This window comes from Pelobates fuscus, chromosome 1, assembly GCF_036172605.1.
Source record: "Pelobates fuscus isolate aPelFus1 chromosome 1, aPelFus1.pri, whole genome shotgun sequence".
Lineage (NCBI taxonomy): Eukaryota > Metazoa > Chordata > Amphibia > Anura > Pelobatidae > Pelobates > Pelobates fuscus.
The window spans coordinates 437,111,914-437,137,151 of record NC_086317.1 but is presented as its reverse complement, the minus strand read 5'-3'; the positions used below and the strand labels follow the sequence as shown (position 1 = coordinate 437,137,151).

General features: G+C 43.4%; 1 protein-coding gene across 1 annotated transcript in view; it reads right to left on the bottom strand.

The window, feature by feature from the left end:
- Positions 1 to 25,238, bottom strand: part of LNX2 (ligand of numb-protein X 2) — a 111,864-nt gene that overhangs the window by 23,552 nt on the left and 63,074 nt on the right. The window contains exons 2-4 of the mRNA XM_063429547.1: positions 13,118 to 13,598; positions 10,969 to 11,216; positions 2,084 to 2,283 (exon numbers count right to left, since the gene is read on the bottom strand). Coding sequence (XP_063285617.1) covers positions 2,084 to 2,283; positions 10,969 to 11,216; positions 13,118 to 13,518 — 849 coding nt within the window. The 5' untranslated portion in view covers positions 13,519 to 13,598. The remainder of the gene's footprint in view (positions 1 to 2,083; positions 2,284 to 10,968; positions 11,217 to 13,117; positions 13,599 to 25,238) is intronic.

Sequence of the window (25,238 nt, the reverse complement as noted above, 5' to 3'; positions counted from 1 at the left end):
ATCCACTACCCTCTCAGTAAAGTAATACTTCCTGATATTATTTTTAAACCTTTGTCCCTCTAATTTAAGACTATGTCCTCTTGTTGTGGTAGTTTTTCTTCTTTTAAATATAGTCTCCTCCTTTACTGTGTTGATTCCCTTTATGTATTTAAATGTTTCTATCATATCCCCCCTGTCTCGTCTTTCCTCCAAGCTATACATGTTAAGATCCTTTAACCTTTCCTGGTAAGTTTTATCCTGCAATCCATGAACCAGTTTAGTAGCCCTTCTTTGAACTCTCTCTAAGGTATCAATATCCTTCAGAAGATAGGGTCTCCAGTACTGTGTACAGTACTCCAAGTGAGGTCTCACCAGTGTTCTGTACACTGGCATGAGCACTTCCCTCTTTCTACTGCTAATACCTCTCCCTATACAACCAAGCATTCTGCTAGCATTTCCTGCTGCTCTATTACATTGTCTGCCTACCATATACCTTGCTCTTAGTGTGTCCCACTTTATTACTTACCAGGCAGTCTCCCTCCTGATGCCCACAGCAATGTTTAGCAAGCCTACTGTATACAACCGCATAGTATAAGCTACTATATTGTACTTATCATTGAACGGAGCTCCATGTTAACATTTTATGTTACCCATCCTTATTTTATGCCTAGCGGAACCCCCCAGTTGCAACTAAATGGTTAAAACCTGTTATATATATAAAAAATGTGCATGATCCTCAAATGTCACTTCACGTTTTAAACATATTGTACTGAAGCTTGTCCATGATGCTGTGACTTATAGAAAGCTTGTTTGTAATTTTCATAACTGCACGACCAAAATAAAGAATTAAAAAAAAAAAAAAAAGAAGAAAAACTACCACAAGAGGACATAGTCTTAAATTAGAGGGACAAAGGTTTAAAAATAATATCAGGAAGTATTACTTTACTGAGAGGGTAGTGGATGCATGGAATAGCCTTCCAGCTGAAGTGGTAGAGGTTAACACAGTAAAGGAGTTTAAGCATGCGTGGGATAGGCATAAGGCTATCCTAACTATAAGATAAGGCCAGGGACTAGTGAAAATATTTAGAAAATTGTCAGAGAAGAATGGTTCTTATCTGCCGTCACATTCTATGTTTCATTGTTACAGTGCTATCCACTTCCCTTCTTCCATCATAGCACAGACTGACTCACTGTCAATGAATGATGGTTGTCAAGAGTAGCTGGGCATGTGTAGTCTTTATTATTTCAAATTGGATGTTCCTACAATTAAAACAGTTGCGTATTTTAGCATAAGAAATGTATTATGCCAGAGCAGGAACAATGCACCCATTAGACATTTGCTGCATATGAAATGAAGATGTTTTTATTGACAGCCATTTTGACATATCATATAAATCCAATAGATTGGGGTGTAATTTCCATTGAGATTGGCTGAAGTTAAATTCCATTGGTGGGGTGAAGTACCCAATAATCTTACATCTTTACCAGCTGCCAGTGGTTGCTTGCAGTTTATTGTTAAGGGATCATCAATATTTAGTTGGTGAGTGTTTTGAAGTGTTGGTTGGGTGTGTTTGCACAGAATTACAAACTTCCCAATAAGGGATATTTTTTTATCACTAGGTGATCACTTTTTTTTTGCTCCTGGTGACAGGACTGAATCTCCCTGCAGGTTCTTAGGTAATGATACATTTGGCACATCCTTGTTACGGTTTCTCTATCTGTGAAGTGTCGTTCTGGTTAGTGTTAATGTGTGCTCGATATCAAAATTTTATTTCATGTGCAATGCATTTTGAATGCGCATGAGCGGCAAGAGCCACGCGCATTCAATGAGACCATAGGAAAGCATTTCTCAATTGATTTTCACAGTGAGAAGCGCGGAAGCGCCTCTAGCGGCTGTCAAGAGAGGCTGGATTAACCCTAGTGTAAAAATAGCAGTTTCTCTGAAACTGCTATGTTTACAGCTGCAGGGTTAAAACTAGGGGGACCTGGCACCCAGACCACTTCATTGAGCTGATGTGGTCTGAGTGCCTATAGTGGTCCTTTAAATTTGAAATTCAACTTGAAGTCTCACGTAAGTAAATAATCCTGAAAGTCATAACCTTACTTGAAGGATTTGGTCGCCAGCAAGAAGTCTTCCGTCCCGGGCAATGATCCCATCTCTATATATTTCTTGGATTACAATGTTTATTAAAGGAGTCTCATTACCACCAACGATGCTGATTCCCAACTCAATGTAAGGATTGGACCGGTGAATTTCTATTGTAGTAATTTCTCCCTCGGGCAAGCTAGGTGGTGGGTGCGTAGCTGTCAAGAAAAAAAACAAACAGCAGTGTCAATTTTTATTTTTATGGTTCAGTGCATTTTTAGATCAATACGTTGCAGGGATCGATACTAGTCCACATTCAGCAGCAACTTTATTTATTAAAAAACAGGTCCAAAGGCACAACGGTTATCTGGGATATATTCATTCACCATCTGCTCTGTGAAACGATCTACTCAAACACAAATACGTACTGGAAGATGTATCTATAAATATATATGAGATATAACAGTATCCCATGTACTATTGGATTAGGCTTTAAGGCTCTTTAAATCTTAGGACTGTATCAGTATATACATGTATATACAGCAGCCACCATTTTAATTCAGCTGCTCTCCAAATTGTGATAATTTAGGAGACGGGGTAAACAGACATTAACCAAAGTTAAAATTAATCTCAGGAATAATAGAAGGGTGACATCACACATAGTGCAGTATGGGATTTTTGTAATATGTGACATATAAATAAAAGGTTTGACAGATGTGTGTGTGTGTATACAGTCCAAATTACACCCTCTTTGAATTCTATGGTTTAACATATCAGAACAAAATAACAATCAACTGTTCGTTAGCAGGTCTTCAAATTAGGTAAATACAATCTCAGATGAACAACAGAACACGACATATCACACCGTGTCATGAGTTATTTAACAAAAATAAAGCCAAAAAGGAGACGCCATGTGTGAAAAACTAAGCATTTATTGTGTGTAGAGTTTTAAAGGGAAGCAGTCACTTTTAGTAATTTTAAGATTATGTTTAAAGGGACACTATAGTCACCTGAACAACTTCAGCTTAATGAGGTTGTTCAGGTGAGTGCTACAGCTCCCTGCAGCCCTTTTCTGCAGAAAATGCAGTGTTTACATTGGAAGCTTGGAACACCTCTTGTTGCAGTCAATCAGACGGCCACCAGAGGGACTTCCGAGTTCAGAGGCCCTAAAAAGTCCTCACGTCTGACGTATTCACGCATGGGTGAATACTTCAGACGGGCTATCAGCACACAAAGCACTGTGAACGCGCTTTGTGTGCTGAGGCTGTCAGCTCTACTGTGGGAGTGGCTAGAGCTGACAGCTGAAGCCCGAAGAGGAGGACCCACAGGGACTCTTTCTGGCCACAATAGTGGTTGAAGGGGAGGGGGAGGAGACCTACTCTCCTTCCCCCCCCCCCCGGCCCCCGCCCCAGGGCGGCGGGTGGGGGCCCTAAAAATAACAATAGGGGGGGACCTACTGTCCCCCCACCCCGACCCCTGAGCGGTGGGTGGGGGCCCTAAAATTAAAAATAAGGGGGGGGACCTACTGTCCCCCCCGGCCCCCACCCCTGTGCGGCGGGTGGGGGCCCTAAAAATAACAATAGGGGGGGACCTACTGTCCCCCCCGGCCCCCACCCCTGAGCGGTGGGTGGGGGCCCTAAAATTAAAAATAAGGGGGGGACCTACTGTCCCCCCCGGCCCCCACTCCTGTGCGGCGGGTGGGGGCCCTAAAAATAACAATAGGGGGGGACCTACTGTCCCCCCCCGGCCCCCACCCCTGAGCGGCGGGTGGGGGCCCTAAAATTAAAAATAAGGGGGGGACCTACTGTCCCCCCCGGCCCCCACCCCTGTGCGGCGGGTGGGGGCCCTAAATACAAAAGGGGGGGACCCTAGTCACCCCTCCCCCTCACAACAAAAAATAATATCTCCCTACCTACCCCCCTCACCCTAAAAATAATGAAGGGGGGGACCTTTAACTAAAAACCTGTAAAAAAAAAAAAAAAAAAAAAAAGATAAAAACAACTTAACATTCGATGTTTTCTTTCTTCTAAAATCTTCTTTCTTCAGCCCCCAAAAAGGCCAAATAAAAAAACATATTAACCGACGCAATAAAAAAAAAAAAAAAAAAAAAGCTCTACTGTGGGAGTGGCTAGAGCTGACAGCTGAAGCCCGAAGAGGAGGACCCACAGGGACTCTTTCTGGCCACAATAGTGGTTGAAGGGGAGGGGGAGGAGACCTACTCTCCTTCCCCCCCCCCCCGGCCCCCACCCCTGGGCGGCGGGTGGGGGCCCTAAAAATAACAATAGGGGGGGACCTACTGTCCCCCCACCCAGACCCCTGAGCGGTGGGTGGGGGCCCTAAAATTAAAAATAAGGGGGGGGACCTACTGTCCCCCCCGGCCCCCACCCCTGTGCGGCGGGTGGGGGCCCTAAAAATAACAATAGGGGGGGACCTGCTGTCCCCCCCGGCCCCCACCCCTGAGCGGTGGGTGGGGGCCCTAAAATTAAAAATAAGGGGGGGACCTACTGTCCCCCCCGGCCCCCACTCCTGTGCGGCGGGTGGGGGCCCTAAAAATAACAATAGGGGGGGACCTACTGTCCCCCCCCGGCCCCCACCCCTGAGCGGCGGGTGGGGGCCCTAAAATTAAAAATAAGGGGGGGACCTACTGTCCCCCCCGGCCCCCACCCCTGTGCGGCGGGTGGGGGCCCTAAATACAAAAGGGGGGGACCCTAGTCACCCCTCCCCCTCACAACAAAAAATAATATCTCCCTACCTACCCCCCTCACCCTAAAAATAATGAAGGGGGGGACCTTTAACTAAAAACCTGTAAAAAAAAAAAAAAAAAAAAAAGATAAAAACAACTTAACATTCGATGTTTTCTTTCTTCTAAAATCTTCTTTCTTCAGCCCCCAAAAAGGGCAAATAAAAAAACATATTAACCGACGCAATAAAAAAAAAAAAAAAAAAAAAAAAAAAAGAGCGCAAAAAAAAAAAAAATCCATCTTCACCCATGGAGGGCTCCGCGCAGACTGAGCTCTGCAGGGCGGGGGAAGGCTTATAAAGCCTTGCCACGCCCTGCAATTAGGCTAAGAACACTCTGATTGGCTGGTTTAAGCCAATCAGAGTGCTCTTTGTCATTTTACACAGCGTGGGAAAATTCGAAAGAACTTTCCCACGCTTGTAAAATGACACAGAGCACTGTGATTGCATGGATTTCAAGCCATCCAATCACAGTGCTCTGTGTCATTTTACAAGCGTGGGAAAGTTCTTTGGAATTTTCCCACGCTGTGTAAAATGACAAAGAGCACTCTGATTGGCTTAAACCAGCCAATAAGAGTGTTCTTAGCCTAATTGCAGGGCGTGGCAAGGCTTTATAAGCCTTCCCCCGCCCTGCAGAGCTCAGTCTGCGCGGAGCCCTCCATGGGTGAAGATGGATTTTTTTTTTTTGCGCTCGTTTTTTTTTGTGGGGGGGAGGGTGACTAGGGTCCCCCCCCTTTGTATTTAGGGCCCCCACCCACCACTCAGGGGTGGGGGCCGGGGGGGACAGTAGGTCCCACCCCCTATTGTTATTTTTAGGGCCCCCACCCACCGCAGAGGGGTGGGGGCCAGGGGGGACAGTAGGTCCCCCCCTTATTTTTAATTTTAGGGCCCCCACCAACCGCTCAGGGGTGGGGGCCGGGAGGGGGACAGTAGGTCCCCCCCTATTGTTATTTTTCGGGCCCCCACCCGCTGCACAGGGGTGGGGGCCGGGGGGGACAGTAGGTCCCACCTCCTATTGTTATTTTTAGGGCCCCCACCCACCGCAGAGGGGTGGGGGCCAGGGGGGACAGTAGGTCCCCTCCTTATTTTTAATTTTAGGGCCCCCACCCATCGTTCAGGGGTGGGGGCCGGGGGGGGGGACAGTAGGTTCAGGGGTGGGGGCCGGGGGGGGGGGCAGTAGTTTTTTTTTTGCGCTCGTTTTTTTTTGTGGGGGGGGAGGGGTGACTAGGGTCCCCCCCTTTGTATTTAGGGCCCCCGCCCACCACTCAGGGGTGGGGGCCGGGGGGGACTGTACGTCCCCCCCCTATTGTTATTTTTAGGGCCCCCACCCACCGCAGAGGGGACAGCCAGGGGGGCTCAGGGGTGGGGGCCGGGGGGGGGACAGTAGGTCCCCCCCCTTATTGTTAATTTGTGTGTGTGTGTGTATGCAAACACTATATATAGAGAAATCTCTATATATAGTGTTTGCATGCAAAGTTTGGAGTAGGAGGGGGGCGGGTATAGAAAGCGAGCTGAGCTGTCAGTCAGACAGCTCAGCTCGCAAACGCACATTCCGCGCACATGCGCGGTAAAGCGCCGAGTGTCTTCAGAGGGCGGCTGTCAATGCCGCTCTATGAAGAACGCGATTGGTGCAGCGCGAAGCCCACATCGCGATGACGCTTCTCTCAGAGAAGCGTCCGATTGGGCCCCGCGATTTCGGCATTTTGACGAAAAAGGGGGCGCGGCATGGCTGGGAGCTTTTTTGCAGAAAGTTCATATAAAAGCAAGAAGGAAGGCTGGGGGACCTGTCTTTCTTGCTTTTATATGTTGGCTATAGAGTCCTTTTAACTATTCTTATCTTTAACAAATATGAATTTGTGAGGTGTTCAAAATAAATTGTATAGAAATTCACAACTCTTTAGCCTGCAACAGGGTACCCCGCTCCCTGTCAATCATTATTATAAGGTCTGTCCTTTGACACTGGCAGTCAGCATAAAGAAAAGAAGGGGAGAAGAAAAATTATGTTTCTATTTCCCCTGCTCATTTGCCTGCACAGAGCTGGATCTTTAGTGTATAGATATATAATATATATAATACAGCATTTACATTAAAAAAACTAATACAAGTTACAGGTGATTTTCACTTTTGTGTACAATGGCTTAATTTCCAGAGAAGTGATAATCCCCCTCTAAGAGTGGCAAGTAAGAAACATATTACATTTTAATATTTTATATTATATTAATTGCCATTATAGTAAGATAGGATGACGGCACTAAAATCGTACCTTCATTTAGAGAGATCAGTAAATTAAAACAGCTTTAGATCCCAATTTTACTTATTCCATGAGATGGACTTACCTTATGATATCTGTATTTGTTTTCAAAGACGAATTATGACTGTGCTTATTTCCATTGCCACTTACAATCCCTATGATTACAAGATATGTGTATAATCACTCCTTATATTGATGATTTAGCTGAATGGTGCTAGCAGGCTTATGCAGTGTATTCCAGGAAAGAACATCAGTATTAATGAGTCTAATTGCTAAATTTCTATACACGTATTAACAGTGTATAGAGCATCTGTAATTACCAAAGTGAGAGAATATGACATGCATGATGTCTACTACTGCTGTCAAGAGGTTAATCAACCATATTTCTGCATATGTGTACATTATTTAATGGGAATGTTCTAAAGCTTTTGGGCACATCTATACACCTTGAATGATCCCAGTTAAACAATGTAACAGCTAGACCTGCTGCAGTCCCCAACACTGATACGGATGACAAGATGACTTACATCTCCATTCATTAAAGGAACTCTATAGCAGTACGAATACAAACATGTCTCACGAACACTATAGTGTTCTACTCAATGTTAAGATTTGTGGTTCCTCTAAATGCAATAAAAATAGTTTTACTCCCTTTTTTAAAGCAGGAGGGGACATTAGGAAGTTCCAACTGCTAGCAACAGGTGGGCAAGGGGGTGGGTTGTGATATGTCCACTCCCCATTATATAAGGTGTGTTTTAACTCTGCCACATCTACAAAAACAGCAATGTTTAACATTGCAGGACTTAAAGGGACACTATAGTCACCAGTGCAACTACATGTATTCCTGACCCTATAGTGTTAACACGACCATCTAGCCCCCCTGGGCCCTTCATGCCTCCATAAATATAGTAAAAATCTTCCTGTATTTAAGCCAGAAGCTGTAACTCTGCATGCTGTTAGACTCAGGAAAAACAAGCAATCTGCTGACATGTGACATGATACAAACACAGCCCTGGCCAATCAGCATCTCCTCATAGAAATGAATTGAATCAATGAATCTCTATGAGGAAAGTTCAGTATCTGCATGCGGTGGGAGGAGATACTGAATCACAGGATGCTCGTGCACAGCAGATCTAAGTGGATGGAGGCATATTATGCCTCCATCAACTCAGAAGTCCCTCTGGATCACTCTGAGTGACTGCAACTGGAGGTGTTCCTAGCTTTCAATGTAAACACTGTATTTTCTCAGAAAATACAGTGTTTACATGAGAAAGGCTGCAGTGAGCTATAGTTCTCACCTGAACAACCTCATTAAGCTGAAGTTGTTCAGGTGACTATAGTGTCCCTTTAAATAACAGGGGCCTTTTACAAGATATAACAGAACACAACACAAAACAATGCAGCCTCTTCTATGGGAGGTGTTCTACATGCTTTTGAGTAGAGCAAGTGCAAGGGTTTGGTTTTAATAGTTGCGGGATGGCTAGTGCCGACTTGTGGAAAAAGACATTCTCTGCCATGGTCTAAGGGTCTGTCTAAAGTACTCTCATTCAGATAAAGTGGTCTGGGTGCTTATAGAGTCAGTTTAGGTGTGTCTTAAACCTTTTTTTCATTTATCTTTTGTCTTGTTCTTTCGTTTAAAAAAAAAAAAAAAAAAAAAAAAGCATTATTATGGTCAAATTGCTTTGTGGTTAGTGTTTCAATTCTGTCTCAAGGTTGCAGGGTAAACCCAGCCTTTCATCCTTCCAAGGTTTATAAAACGACTGACACTAAGGCCATGACTTAATATTTTTGTTAAAGCTTTTTAAATGTTTTTATAAATTGAAAAATATTTATTAATATATTGATTTTTTTTTTTATATTTTAGTATTTTGAAAAAAAAAGCTTATCCAGAAATATTAAAATTAAGTTGGGTTATAATAACATAAATTGGGTTATAATAACATCTAGACTCCATGATGTACTTGAAAACTAGAAGTAAGTAAATTTGTGCTTCCTGCCTAAATAATCTGATATTATTAATATTATTGATATGGAGCTGCTATATAACTCCAGCATTCAGAGAATGTATTCGGCTTATTGTAAGAAACCCAGTGTAATAACCAAACTATAAAGGAAATTAAGCTGACCTTGAAGACAGGAATACTGCTAGCTGAATGACACGGAAAGTGTGATAACAAATGTTCTCATGAGCCACAAACACATATAATATTCAATACCCAAATAAAAAGAGGAAAAGGCATGTCAGCAGGCTATAACGAGGAAAGGGAAGAGGGTGAGACACCTTCCTATGTTTAGCTTAGTTGTACTGTTTACAAAGTTATTTACTAAATTCCAAATTAAAGCTAATGGAAATTCAAATGGCAAAATTCATGCTGATTTTGTAAAAAAAATAAAAAAAAAATTGTCACAGCATGACAATTTTTAGCCAGATTTGTTTAATATCCTACAAACTGGGGGAAAATGTAATATAAATTATAGATGGTTTTCAAGATAAAGTAAAACATGTCTTTGTGTTTGCAGCTTTAACCAAGTATCTCTTGGCTGTGACTCACACAGCTTCTATGAAAAACAAGTCTAATTTTTACAGCACAGTGTGTTTCTTTAGAAATTTGTATCTCCAGGTATTGAATTTTAATAGACAGGCGATTGACAGTGCAGGAGAGAAGACATTCTAAATTAAAGGACCATTAAAGGCACACAAACCGCTTAATCTGGGTGCAAATTGCAATGGTCCTTTAGCTTTAACCCTGCAATGCAAAGCCAGGGGAGATGTGGCTACAACTGCATAAAGTGATTTAACATCTAAATTACAGAGAATTGAGCAGCTACCAAAAACACTTCATTAAGTTAAAGTTGTTTTGGATATTCGGTTATAATCTAGAAGAATTGAATGCTGGAATATGGATCACTATCCATTACATACATTGCTCGTTTCCAATCGTAATATTAAGACATTAACACGTTTAGAAAACAAGGAGAGGTTTATTGTATTGCGCTGTGTTGTAAACACCATAACGGATAAATTAATTAACACACTGCAACTTCTCCAGCGAGCATACTGGCGCTTCTAAAATCAAAGACCTAAAATCAAGGACCTACTTAAACTAGGAAAAAGGCCATATAAAAGAGATGTGACAAAATGACATAAATGCATACAGGTCCAGTAAAAATAGCTCTGTTCTGAAGATCAGTTTAATAACATGAAGATACAAAGAAAAGAATCTTAAGTAACAAGTTTTAACTTACAGAAATGCAGTGGCATCTTTATGAAAGATGGTGTTATCAAATTCAATACTTATATTTTAGCAAAGCGGGATATACAGGACTCTAACAGTTTATATGGATTTTATTTACTTGCATCAACAGCAGCAGAAAACTGAGAGAAAGGCTGAATTGATGAAGCCAAGCTTTTCTACTATTCTATTATTAAGTTCCTGTAAGGGGGGAATCCCTGTTTTGTAACATTAGAAAGATGGTCTCGATTTAAGGTTTTCCAAATCGTAAAATACTGTTAGAAAAACTATCCAAATGATTTATCTACAAAAAGTTTAATGGTGGTTTTTGCTAATAAATCATTTGAAAAGTTTTTTTTAAACAGAATTAAATCATTTGGAAAATTAAATTGAGGCCTGTAGAACTATAAATAATAATTGATTTACAGCCATGAACTATTTAAATGTCAGCTGGGGATATAAGACTTAGGAATACCCCCTGCTGAGAGCCATTTTTTCCAAGAACAAGAAAAGACGAGAACCCAAGAGATGTCTTGTCCAGGAATTGTTGCACAGTGCAGCTGCTGTGAAATCACAAATCCCCGAATTCTCAGACAGACAAGAACTGTGATCTATAGCAAAGCTTTCATTTCTATGTTCATGTTGCCCTTCCCTTTATGTAAAGGGTATAAGATACATACGGTCAGCCACTGTGCTCTCCTCAATGTCTGAGTTATCAAGGCCTTGGTCATCAGACCACACAGGAAGTACAGACGGTGTCAGGTTCCTTTCCAACAATGCCGGGACGGTCCCTGCTTTTTCTACATCGGGTGAAACAGCTCCTGGATGATCAATCACAGGAGGACCATTTTCACCTTCAATATCAATTTGTAGCTTGTTGGCTCTCCGCTGGTCTAATACCTCTCTGCGGTGCGATGCTCCAGGACACCTAACAAAAAGAAAAAAAGAAATTGAAAGAATAAATAATCAAAATTCAGACAGCACAATGAAAAAGTAATAGATGGGCCATCCAATGATCACTCCGGAGGATCGAAAGATGAATGAAAACCTTCATCAACCCTTCATTTTTGTAGGATAGAGGTCTCCATCTCACATGATAGTGGGGCATGTTTGCAGACCTTGGCACCGGGGCAGTGCCATAGATGAGAAATGTATCTGTAATTATAACAATTGCTCAATAACTTTATAGCATTACATCTATCACAATGTGTAGATGAAAACAGGACACATTAAGTGGATATTTTTTTTAGCCATGTGGAATATTTATCAGTGCTAAATGATTATTCTGATTTGCGTTCTGCAGACACTGATAAAACGTAATGCAACCAAAAATAACTATTTTTATATCGGTGTGTGTGCTATTCTCATTATTTGATCATTGCTACCTTGATACCGTGTATGGAAGGAAAAAAAATGTGATGTCCTTTCTCTTGTTTCCAGTGTTACATAATCAGATAGTCAGGCAGTGTGCAGCGAACACGTTTTCTTATGTTTAAGGATTAGGATTCAATCAAAGCCTTGCTCTTTGACAGAGGATTGTCTGATTATATACAAGAGCAGCCAACCTCAGGTCATCCAGCTGTTGTAGATAAAATAGGGCTCTAATCACTAAATGGAGATTCAACAATACAACACACGTGCAGTTAAAAGAACTGGGAAAGATTTAATTCAGTTTATATTTCCAATTTTTATAACTTAGGAAAAAACTAATTTATCTTTGGCCAAAGCCATGTAACAATAAAAACAATGTTTTTTAGCAATGATGCTCATTTCTAGTCGTGCTTCATTCAACTGGCAACAGCCAGTAACCTCTAGCTGAGCACCATAACTACAACAGACCACTGTAGTGATTAATGTACCACGAGTAACCTACACTGCCCCCCATTGTAAGTAGCCAAACTGTTTCAAACTGGCTAGAAGTCACTGTTTCAGTTTTCTTACCTAGGTCCTCTGAACGCTGCTCCCAATCTTTCCTAATGACAACTGAGAAACAGAAGCAAGAGGTCCTGCAACATAGGGCTAGATTATTGGCTGAGAGCGTCAGCTGATCGCTCTCAGACAATGAGCTAAGCCCTGCACTGCATATCTTAGCTCCAACAGAGACTTTCTAACTCTCTATCATCAGTGGTGGAGGCAGGAAGTGGCACACAGAACACTTCATGTAGGAAGTCAAACAATTCTAAATGAACTCCTCTTGAGGGATAAACATCTAATCCCATACATTCCTGCTAGACAAGGTTTTATGGAAGAAAATCAGACCACATGGACCAGAACAATAGGCTGCTGATTGGATATCTCTTCCTGGTTAAGGACGGGTGTGCATGTACACTGCAAGCACATCAACTAAGCAGTGATAAATAAGGGAACTTATAGATGTATTTTAATTTAGACATGTATGTGCTTGCTATTTGCAGCTCTGTGAATTATCATAAAGCAGCACTGTCACCTTCTGGGGTCTCTGCAAATTATGCAAAAACCCACTATGGTGACATCACTACTTGGTATGTGGTGGCCCATGGGTGTAGCAAAGGTGGGTTTTACTTACCTGATGCTGTCACCATCTTGTATCTTCGGTTCTTGGCATTTCACGTTTATGGAGGATCCTGTGGGAGCCTCCGCAGATGTTGTCTTGCATTGAGCGAGACAATGCATTATTTTTCAATATTAATGAAATTCCAACACAGTGTTTATGAGCATTTTATAACGATCTTGTTTTATGGGTGACAGGGCTGCTTAATTGTCAATTCACAACATTTTCTTTATTGTTTTTACATAAAACAATCTCCCCCAGACCATCATATCTTTGTAAAAGGATCCTTGTTACCCTACCTGTTCTTAAGATGAGCTTCCACATTACAACGTTGCATGATCTCTTTGCAAGTGGTGGAGTAAGGACAGGAGACCACTAGCTTATCCAGCAACTTGTGCACCAGGATACTGGATTTTTTGCACAACTTAAAGTGCAAGCGTTTTCTGTCCAATGGGCAGAAGTCCTTCTCCTGTAAGAAGTTTCTGAGGCACTTGAAGCAGAAGGTGTGGCCACATGGAGTGTCCAAAGGATGCAGCAATGGTTGAAGGCAAATGTGGCAAACCAGGTCATCGTCCACTTCATTCTGATAATTGTACAGGTGGTTTTCTCTTGTCCAATGCTGCTGCCCACACTCAAAACACAAGGGATTCAGTGTAGAATCATCCTCTATCACAGCTAGCTCTTCAGTTGTGGTACCCATACTGAAAGTTCTATTGCACCTCAGTGTGCCTTTAGTTTGGTCATTGAGATCATGAGCAAGAGAAAGTCACAGCCATTTGCCTGTAAAAAGACAAATAAACACAAATGTCTATAGTTAAAAAACTCTCATAATACTGTAATATGATTAAAGGAACACTCCACGCACCATAATCACTACTGTAGACTGTAGTCTTTATGGTGTTCCTCCATCCAATGTAAGCAGTCAAACTGTTTTAGAACGGTTTGACTTATTACATGGGTTCTGTCGGGCGCCACTCTCTTTCTCTCAAGCCCAGCGGTTTAAATACTTATAGTGGGGGGAGCGGGCAATAAGGTGCAATAACCAGTATGCATACGTATAGTGTGTGGTAGTGGTTATGGTGCTTTGAGTATTTCTTTAAACCTCTGGTTGTTTTGGCATATAGGGAGAATGTATCCTAAGTGCAAAAATTGTATGATTTTGTTTCTACAGATTAGAAGATTTCTTTCTGAAAAATATAAGATTGACTTGTTTTAACAGAAAAAAAAGGAAAAATTCCCTGTACCCAAATCCCAGCCCCTAAACTTGTGACATCAAAATAAAGATATTTCACTTCTTTCTTATCTATAAAAACACTTGGACATCAATGAGTACTTAAGTTAAGAACTGAGATCCTGAAAGCACTGGGCTAAAGAATAATTTGGCTAAATTGTCTCCGCAGTTTTGCTGGTGACTATTTCAGCACAACTGATATATATGACACAGGGAGCACTAATCACCATTATCCCCGCGGAGAAGTAAAATTATGTCCAAATAATGAAACGAAAAAACAATAATGAAAATATTACAAAAGAAATTAAAGGAAGTGACGCATACCATTACTGTGATATAATTCCCAATGTTGCAAAGTTAATGAATGAATGGTTGATCTTTTTTATCAACCTAGATTAGTAGGTAAACATTATGTTTACACTTATATATTTATAAATCAAGAGAAATATGAATCTATATGAAAACCCAATAAAGTGTCTCGGTAACTTTTCAGTATTTTACTGATGCTGACTGCGTTGGAAGTTCATTGTTATTCCAAATGTAATCCAAAGACATCACAAGACAAAGTAGGCACTATTTTGTCTTTTGGACAAACTTGAAGTCGACAAAAGGTGAAGTTCCGCCTTTAACGTTTGTCCAATGGCAGCAACTGTCATAAGTGCATTGCTCTATGGAGACTCACATGGGTTCGTGGGATCCTTCGTAGACCCCAATGATGTACTCTTGCGCATGTACAGCACTGACGTGGTTCCTGGCAGATGAAGGGCCAAGAACTCAAGAGGATCCAGAGGATGAAGATAGTGAGGGACAGCTTCCGCTAAGTAAAATCTACATCTCGCGGCCACCAGATTCTAACCAGATATGTCACCTTTGGGGGTGCTTGCAAAATATGCCAAGACCCCCAAAAGTGACAGAACCACTTTACAGTAGCTCTGTCACAACAAAAAAAGATTCTTACCTCATTAAAAACTCTCTACGGTATCATAAAGCAATGTAGGATCTACTTTGTCTAATGTAGTACAGCATGAATAACCTATTGATAAAACTTATATTTTATTTATTCTACAATAAAAACCAGAAGAGAATTTGTGCTTGTTTTTTGAAAGTTAGAACTAGAATATCTTTCCCTCTGGTAGTTCTATATTGATCAGGATTTACGATCATCTCCTTCACCTTTGTATGCATTGTATGAAAGAAGCAAGGTCTAAGAGAATATTCAGTAATGTCTGTCAAACAATTCCCCATCTGATATCTTAATACTTGGAGTTATCTGAGTATACTGGTCAAATAGAAACATTGTTGGACATAAAAGGAAGATAGTGTAAGGAAAAAAGTTTGGCAAGCACTAGAGAAACTTACAAATTCCTAGAGTTATTTATACAAACCTGTATTCCTAACACTATAGTGTCCCTGTCCCGATCTAGCCATAAAAATATTAAAAATTAAGTTTTTGACTTCTCTTTTTGCAGTGCTGCTCTCCTCTATCCTTCCACGACATTATCGAGTAGGCATGACTTCCTAAAGCAGTGATCAGGAAGTATTACTTTACAGAGAGGGTAGTGGATGCATGGAATAGGCTTCCAGCTGAAGTGGTAGAGGTTAACACAGTAAAGGAGTTTAAGCATGCGTGGGATAGGAATAAGGCTATCCTAACTATAAGATAAGGCCAGAGACTAATGAAAGTATTTAGAAATATTGGGCAGACTAGATGGGCCGAATGGTTCTTATCTGCCGTCACATTCTATGTTTCTATCCGATCCAAGACTTCTCATAAGGGAGCATTGGTTTCCAGATGTGCATGTTAAATACAATGTTTTCATAAGAACTGCAACATCCTGTGACCAAGTTTTACTCACTCAGTGCAGCGGAAGTGCCTTTCGTGGGAAATATTACCCTTTCTGCTAAATATTGTTCTCTCTTTAAGAGTTAAACATACAGGACCACTGCATCCAGATCACTTCATTGAGATAATTTAGCAAGGTGACATATTGGTCACATGTATCCCACCACAAACACAAATACATTCTAGTACTGGATTATTTACTACATGTAGGGCATGATGCATTCAATTAGCTACATCGCATTATTTTATTTATTACTGGGCTTAAGGATATCCAATATTTTTATTTATTTTTTACCACATTCATTATTGAAAGTTGATCATTTCCTTACAGGAACTGTATAGGTAATCAGTAATGACACGCCCACAATGCCTGTCCACCAATGGCCATCCTCCAGTGATTCTCTATAAGAATAAGTAATGACACGCCCACAATGCCTGTCCACCAATGGCCATCCTCCAGTGATTCTCTATAAGAATAAGTAATGACACGCCCACAATGCCTGTCCACCAATGGCCATGCTCCAGTAATTCTCTATAAGAATTACCAGATTTTACTAATTACATGACGTAAAGTCATGATTTTATAAAGGACACGGAGGCGAATATTATGCTTATCTCTTTCTTTATTATACCTCAGCAGCAAAGAGAAGGTATAAACATTCATAGAAAAAAGTTTTAACAGGTTCTCTAAGGGTTAACACAACATTATACCCTTAGCCAATAGGAACAGTCCTTCTATCTATAACTACTCATGTGACCTTTCCTTTCCCTCTTTCTTTGGTCATGCCGAAGCTGTATCTTTATAACTTGAGAAGACACTGGAACACTTTATCCGTTGTGTCGAACATTCTCATATCGAACTTGTAGGAACTTGTCTGTGTGAACTGTGGTGACAACTGGTCATCCATGGTGTCGCTTATTGTGGATTAAGCTGTAATGGGATAGAGAAAAAAGTGGTAAAATGTGATCTTAGGAACTGTTTGTCACAATGGTAGTGACTAAATCTTACTATATGTATTAGATACTACAGACTCACAAGTATATAAGCAATTGTTGTTCTATATAAATGAATTAAGTCTAGACAAAAGAAGACACCACAATGACCCTTATTCTATTGTTTATTGGGTGGGAGTTTCCCTCTTCTTTCGCCGATAGAGGCTTGATATACTTACCGGGTGGGCCAATATTCGCCTCCGTGTCCTTTATAAAATCATGACTTTACGTCATGTAATTAGTAAAATCTGGTAATTTTATTAAAGGACACGGAGGCTCATATTATGCTAGTTCAAAGCTGTGCAATGACTGTTGATGATACGTGGTCTGTAGGGTGAAAATAATATTCCTTAAAGGTGGATTCTCGAGACCAATCTGCTGTCCGTAATAGGTCTTCCAGCCTGCATCCCAAGTTGAATACTTTAGATGCCATAGCTCCTCTAGTGGAGTGCGCTCCGTATACTGAGGTATCTATGTTTGCAGAGGTCATTATCCACTTCACCCATCGGGCTATCGTTATTGAAGATACTGGCTGATGTGGTGAGTTGATGGCCAGAAATAATTCATGATGTCCAGGGTTTCGAAATGCCTGTGTCCGTGTCTCATATTCTTTGAGACAGGCTATTGGGCACAGTTTTTTGTTGTGGGGGAATGCTGGATATGATACTGATGATGTCGCTGATTTAGTACGTCTGGAAATATTAAACGTTACTCCTGTTGGAGTAAACGTGCGTGCGTCGACGTCCAATGCCCTGACATCCGAGACTCTTTTGCAGGATATTAGGCATAAGAGCATGGCCAGTTTTGCTGATAGTTGTTTCATCGTGAGGTCAGAGTTCTGTGGCCATTGTTCCAAAAGGTTTAAGACCAAATTCACGTCCCATACTGTACTATATCGGGGTCGTGGTGGTCTTGCCAATCGAATTCCGCGTAAGAGTCTGCATACCAACAGATGTTTACCCGCTGGGAATCCTTCTATGCCCTTGTGTCCAGCGGATATTGCTGACCTGTATACATTGATGGTTCGGTATGCTAATCCTTGGTCGTATAGGTGTGTAATAAAACGTAACAGGTGGTTTACAGAGGCACATACGGGATCCACGTGTTGTTCCATGCACCAACCACTCCAGATGTTCCAAGCTTTAGAGTAGGATCTCCGTGTTCCAGGAGCCCAGGCTCCCGCCAGAAGTTCGAGAGTTGTTTGCGGAACGTTTGGCACGACCCAGGGTCCCCGGAAAGAAGCCATGCTAACAATTTGAGTTGTCCCTGCGTCATCAGAGGGTGTGGGTTCCCATCTGGGTCTGAAAGGAGACGTGGGTTCTCGGGTAGCATTCTGGGCAGATCTATGGACATCTCCATAAGTGAAGGGAACCAAGGCTGTGCAGTCCAGAATGGGGTTATGAGGACTAGGGACGTCCGTGCACGGTCGAGGTGTACTAGTGTTCGTGCCAGCAGCGCGAACGGAGGGAACGCGTATAATCGTTTGTTCGGCCATGGTTGTAGGAACGCGTCCGCAGCCAATGCGTCTGGGTCCGGTCTCCAGCTGAAGAACTCTGGGAGTTGTGCATTCAACCGCGACGCAAACAGGTCTATATACATCGGACCCCATAGTGTTTGCAATCGTAGGAACGTCTCTCGGTTCAGGCGCCAATCGCTGGTATCCCGTAGGTGTCTGGAGTTCCAATCCGCTACGGTATTTGAAAGTCCCGGGATGTATTCGGCCCGTACTGTTATGTTGCGTTCTAAGCAAAACTGCCAAAATTCTGTGGCTAAGTCTGCCAGGATTTTGGACTTGGTGCCGCCGAGGCGGTTGATGTACTGTACGGCTGATACGTTGTCCATCCTCAGGATGATGGAGCAATGTGTCGCGGGGCCCAGCAGGCTCTTTCGCGCGAACGATCCCGCCATTAATTCCAGGCTGTTGATATGTAGTGTCCTCTCCGCTTGGGACCATTTTCCGCCTGTGGAGGTATGTCCACAGCGCGCTCCCCAGCCCCGTGTGCTGGCATCTGATTCTATTACGCAATCCGGGTTGTTGCCGAAGATTGCTCTGCCGTTCCACGCTTCCATGTGCTGTAGCCACCACTTGAGCTCCTCCTTGGCTGTGTGATCGAGTGGCCCAGAGTCTGAGTAGGAGTGTCCTGAGCGTAGTTGTGCGGCTTTTAGTCTCTGTAGGGCCCTGTAGTGCAGGGGTCCCGGGAAGATCGCTTGTATGGAAGCGGAAAGGAGTCCAATTATTCTGGCTAGTTGTCTGACCGTGAGTATTGGACGAGCCAATGTTCTGCGGATCTCCTTCTTGATGATTTTTATCTTTGAGGGTGGTAGGCTTAGGGTCCCTAAGACCGCCCCTATCTCGAATCCTAGGAATTCTAAGGACTGGGAGGGGACTAGTACCGACTTCTCCCAGTTGATTAGAAATCCCAGGTTTTGTAAAAGTGTTATTGCCCAATATAAGTGTTGTTGTAGTAGTAGGGTGTCTTGTGCCATGATCAGCATATCGTCCAGATATATGATCATGCGAACCCCTCTGCTGCGTAGCAGCGCAACCACTGGTTTTAACAGTTTTGTAAAGCACCATGGTGCTGATGATAGGCCAAACGGTAGGCACTGGAACCTCCACGTCTGAGAGTCCCAACGGAATTGAAGGAGGTGTTGACATTCCTTCGCAATGGGGATGGTGAGATATGCATCTTGGAGGTCTAGCTTGACCATCCAATCCCCCAGCCTGAGAAGGTCTCGTAGGCAATGAAGCCCTTCCATTTTGAAATGGTGATATCTTACAAACGCATTGAGCGGGCGTAGGTTGATCACTGGTCTTACCCCACCGCCTTTCTTGGGGACCAGGAACAGGTTGCTCAGGAAGCCAGGGGAGTGAGGTGCGACCTGATAGATCGCTCCCTTCTCCTCCAGTGCTCTGATTTCCTTCGACACGAGTTCTCTGTCCCGTGGGGTGAACACCATCCGCCTTGGCATTACGGATTGGGTTGGGTCCTTTACGAATTCTATGTGGTACCCTGTTACTGTGTTGAGAATCCAGGCATCGGACGTGAGTCTGTGCCATGCCCCGATAAATTTGGAAAGTCTGCCCCCCACGTGTGAGGTACGAGAGAGGGAAGGGGGGAAAGCACTTACCATAAGGTCGTCGGCCGTATGTGGAACCCCTGTGTCCTCTGGGCTGCCACGATCTGCCCCTGACCGGGAAGAAAGGTGCGGGGGTTCTGGTCTCCGTCTGCGGGAACCTTGGAGTAGTGGGGCCTCGGTAGCCCCGATGGGAGCTCCGTGATGGGCGGCTGGACAGGCGGCCCTTGTACCTGCCAGCCCCTCCAAAAACCTTTGGGGAGAACACCCGTTTCAGGTTTGTTTGTGCCTTATCTATGGCTGTAAATGTGCTCACGTAGTTGCCCAGCTCTTTTACAAAATTGTCTCCGAAAAGGAGGCCTTTTGCCTGGGGTCCAGGCTCGGTTATGGCCATGTTGACCAGTTTAGGGTCTATTTTCATGAGAATTGTTTTCCGCCTCTCAGTACTAAGTGCGGCATTGGAGTTGCCGATGAGGCAAATAGAGCGTTGCGCCCACTCTCGGATCTCTAAGGGATCTAGTGGTGCGCCACCTGAGAGTGTCGCTTCGACTAAGTCGAAGATTTTTGCGCTGGGGCCCAAGGAGTCAAGCACCTTGTCCTGGCAGTGGCGTAAGGAGTAGTCCAGCCCTTTTTTGGCTTTCCAGCCTGCTTTACCCAGGAACTGGGCAATCTTAGGGTCCACCTCCGGTGTGGCGCAAGCCATATCGGGGACCGTTGGGCGTGGGCACTCTGCTCTTAACTTATTCCTGGTTGTTTTATCCAGGGGCTTCCTGATCCTGGCCGCTATATATTGGGCCACATGGTCAGCTGGGAACCAGTCTGAAGACCTAGGATGTTGGAGGTCGTCTGGGTTAAATAGGGGCTCACCCTGAGGGTCTAGGATGATGGAGTCATCCGTGGACCCTTTACCCTTAGCTGGTGTGATTGCCAGGTTGCGCTCAGGGGAAGAGTTCCCTGATTCCAAAGAGCCGATTTCTTCGGACTCACTCATTACCTCCTCTATGTCCGAACCAGAGTCGGATGTCTCTGTCTGGGCTTTTGCCCATTTCCACGTCCTCACCGTTTTTGCCCGGCGGGTGGCTCTCTTATGTGGGGGCCCCACGTCCTCAGTAGTGACAGGGCGTGACCTGTCCGTCATGCTGGTTTTGGAGGTGTGTTTGCCCGTATGGTGGGTCTTTTCCGTAGCCTTACGGCCGCTGAGGGGCGCAGGCTTGTCAGTTTGGGCCTTGGGGCGGGGGCCGCTGGGGTTGTTGTTAGACGCCAGTATGGCGTTACTAATAGATTGTGTCAGGTTCTCTGACATCGCCCCCATTGCCGTGAAAATGGCTTGGGTGACCGATTTGGTCATGGTGGCATCCAGAAGCGAGTGAAACTCCTCCGAGTTCAACTGCTCCATGGATGCCATGTCCTCTCTCTGTGGTGAGCATGGACGTGTTAACTGGGACACGTGTATGGTGTCCTTGCTGATATCAGTGGGTGTGGAAACCCCTTGGTCCCTGAGGTGCTGCATTACAGGCAGGTTATACAAAGTTCTAGGGACGTTGAGTTAGTAAAACAGGTATGTTAGGGTATACTGGATGACCCAGTGAATTTGCCCCAAACTGTAAAAAGGTGTGTGGAAAAAGGAGCTATCCCTTTAAACCCTGTGTAGGGAAAAGGCAGAAGTAACTACTTGGGCAGTGAGCTCTGCTATTTGCAAAGGGGATTAAGGCACAAACAAAGGCTGTCAGCTTACCGAGTGTTCCCTCCGGAATGGCCGCCAGGGAGCACTGGTAAGCTGCCAGCCAATGCCGATAGCCAATCCCTGAGCGTCCGCCCTCAGATACAGGGGGCGGGCGGAGAAAAAGCGCGGCAAGGACCAGCCAGACTGCTGGAAAATGGCCGCCGCGCCGTGCGACCGTTATTGCGCATGCGCGAGCGGTCTCTGGGTTCAGAGCGCTCGCGCCGGTAACGGCCGCCGCGATTCGCAGGAGGATGGAGTAGAACGGGTAATAAACTACCCGGGGAGGTGTGGGAGGGGGGTTAACCGCCGGAGGGGGAGGGAAACCCCAGTGAAGTCCTCTATCTGCACCAGGCGCCGATAGGCACCGGTCGGTAGCAGAGCAGAAGGATTAACATATCCCACACATAGGATTAAGACATGTAAATAACATAGAAAAATAACATTAAAATTAAAGACATCAGTAAAAGAAGCTTTAACAATCTAAATAAGTTGCTCTGAGGAGAGCTAAAGTTAGATGGTACTTAGCTGAGGCAGCAGCAAAGAAAGAGGGAAAGGAAAGGTCACATGAGTAGTTATAGATAGAAGGACTGTTCCTATTGGCTAAGGGTATAATGTTGTGTTAACCCTTAGAGAACCTGTTAAAACTTTTTTCTATGAATGTTTATACCTTCTCTTTGCTGCTGAGGTATAATAAAGAAAGAGATAAGCATAATATGAGCCTCCGTGTCCTTTAATAAAATCAGTAATGACACACCCACAATGCCTGCCCAAGAAATACTCAACTCAAGTTACACTACAAATGTAGCATTCACACACTAGAACATACATCACACACACACACACACATGTCCTCACAATATCATATAGTGTCATATGTTTATAATAAATAAATATAAAGAGACAGATAAACTCATACATACCTACACAGCCATGTGCTATCTATCTATATCAATCCATCTATCTACCTATCTCTTTCTTTATCTATCTATCTATCTATCTATATATATATATCTCTATATATTTATCTATAACTATCTATCTATATCTCTTTCTATCTATCTATATCTTTTTTATGGTTAGGGTTTAATCATTATTTACTGAGGAAGCCCACTGAAAGGTGAAATGTGATAGCACCCATGACGTAATCACATATGCACATCACTAGAAGGTGGACTAGTGAGTGACGCAAAACAAAAAAACATATTTTCTCTACACGAGTTTACATAACTTTCAATTCCTACCGCAACAGAAGTAAGCCTTGTGTTTTTAATTGATATTTATAATAAAATTGTGTTGACTTTAGACACTTTCGATGTTTTTTCTGGATTGAGAGACATGGGATATGAAGCGGTAGATTATTATTATTATTTATAAAGCGCCAACAAGTTCTGTAGCGCTGTACAATGGGTGGACAGACACGTATTTGTAACCAGACAAGTTTGACGCACAGGAACAGAGGGGTTATGGGCCGTGCTCAGTGAGCGTACAAGCTAGAGGCAGTGGGGTACAGTGACACAAAAGGTAAGGGTACGGTAGAAAAGTAGATTGCTGGGATAATATTTATTGAGGGCTTAGTGTTTTGTTTTGTTGACAGTTTCTGGAGAGGAATCAGGGTATGGGGAGGGAAAGCTGTTCACAGTTTAATTGACATGCTTTCCTAAAGAAGTACTTTTTCAAAGATTTATTGAAGGAGCGGAGATTGGGTGAGAGTCTAACAGAGGGGGGAAGGGTAATGCATAGGAACGGTGCAGCCCTAGAGAAGTCTTTAAGGTGAGCATCAGAGGTAGGAGCACGAACAGAGGTTAGACGTAGGTCTCCGGCAGAGCGTAGGGGCCTAGATGGGACATATTTGTGCAAGAGTGAGGATAAGTAGGTAGCAGCAGCATTGTGTAGAGATTTGTAAGCAAGTGTCAGGATTTTAAATTGAGCCACTATATCTTACGGGAAGCCAATGAAGGGACTAACAAAGGGGGGAGACGTGGGAGGTGCGGGTGGACAGGAAGATAAGCCTCGCTGCCGCATTCATTATAGACTGTAACGGGGCAAGTTGGGAACACATAAGACCACTGAGAAGCGGATTACAGTAGTCAAGACGAGAAAGGACAGCAGCATGGACAAGCACCTTTGCCGTATCAGGTCTTAAATAGGGTCGAATGCGCACAATGTTTTTGAGATGGAAGTGGCAGGATTTGGCGATTGTTTGGACATGATGGGTGAAGGAGAGGCTGGAGTCAAAGAGAATACTTAGGCAGCGAGCCTTAGAGGTAGAGCGGATGGTACCGCCATTGACTTAGAAAGACACAGACAAGGGAGTAGCAACACTTGAGGAAGGGAAGACAAGAAGTTCTGTTTTGGACAAGTTCAGTTTAAGAAATTGAGCAGCTATCCAGTTGGAAATAGCAGAGAGGCAGTCAGAGACACAAGTCAAGAGGGGTGGTGAGAAATCAGGGGAAGACAGATAAATTTGTGTGTCATCTGCATAGAAATGATACTGGAAACCAAAGGAGCTGATGAGTTTACCAAGGGAGGCAGTGTAGATTGAGAACAATAGGGGACCAAGGACAGACCGTTGGGGAACACCAACAAAGAGGGATTGGGGAGAAGAGGCAGAGCCAGAGAAAGAAACACTGAATGAGCGCTGGAAGAGGTAGGAAGAGCACCAGGAGAGAGTGGTATCTCGTGGACCAAGATTACGGAGGATGAGAAGAAGCTGTTGATGATTAACAGTGTCAAATGCAGCAGAAAGGTCGAGGAAAATTAGGATAGAGTAGTGGCTATGGGATTTAGCAGTGATAAGATCATGTATACTTTGGTCACAGCTGTTTCAACAGAGTGAAGAGCGCGGAATCCAGATTGAAGTGGGTCAAGCAGAGAGTTTGATTCAAGGAAATCTGTCAATCCCGCATACATATCTCGCTGAAGGATCTTGGACACAAACGGCAGTAGCGAGATAGGGGGGTAGTTGGACGGGTATTGGGTCAAGGTTGGGCTTTTTCAAAATCGGGGTTTCTGTTGCATGTTTGAAGGGTAGAAGAAAATGTGCCGGAGGAGAGGGAGAGATTGGATATTTTAGTGAGAGGCAGAGCAAGAGAAGGAGACAAAGTGCGGATGAGATACGAGGGAATAGGATCGAGGGAAAAGGTGGTGGGGCAAGAGGAACGGAGAAGAGCAGAAATGTATTCTGCTGTAGCGGGCGCAAATGAGCATAGGATAGCTGAGGGAGTGTGGTTAGGGGAAAGGTTATATAGATATCCAGCAAGTCAATGAAAGTAACTGGACACCTTTCAGCTGTAACAATTGAACAATATTGGATGGCTACTGAAACAATATAAGTGTTGCATTAAGGGGGATTATTACATTCTGTTTAACGGAGAGAACGTTCTGTATTTTTCTTGTTCTATGAATATATACTGGCTCATCTGAGATCTGTCTTACCCTTAATGGAAATATAAGTATCGTGATTTATATATATAGCACATGAGATTTATAATGATAACAAGGTAGAAGCATTGAGGGAAGAAGTAATTGAATTTGTTCATGCAATGCCTACTT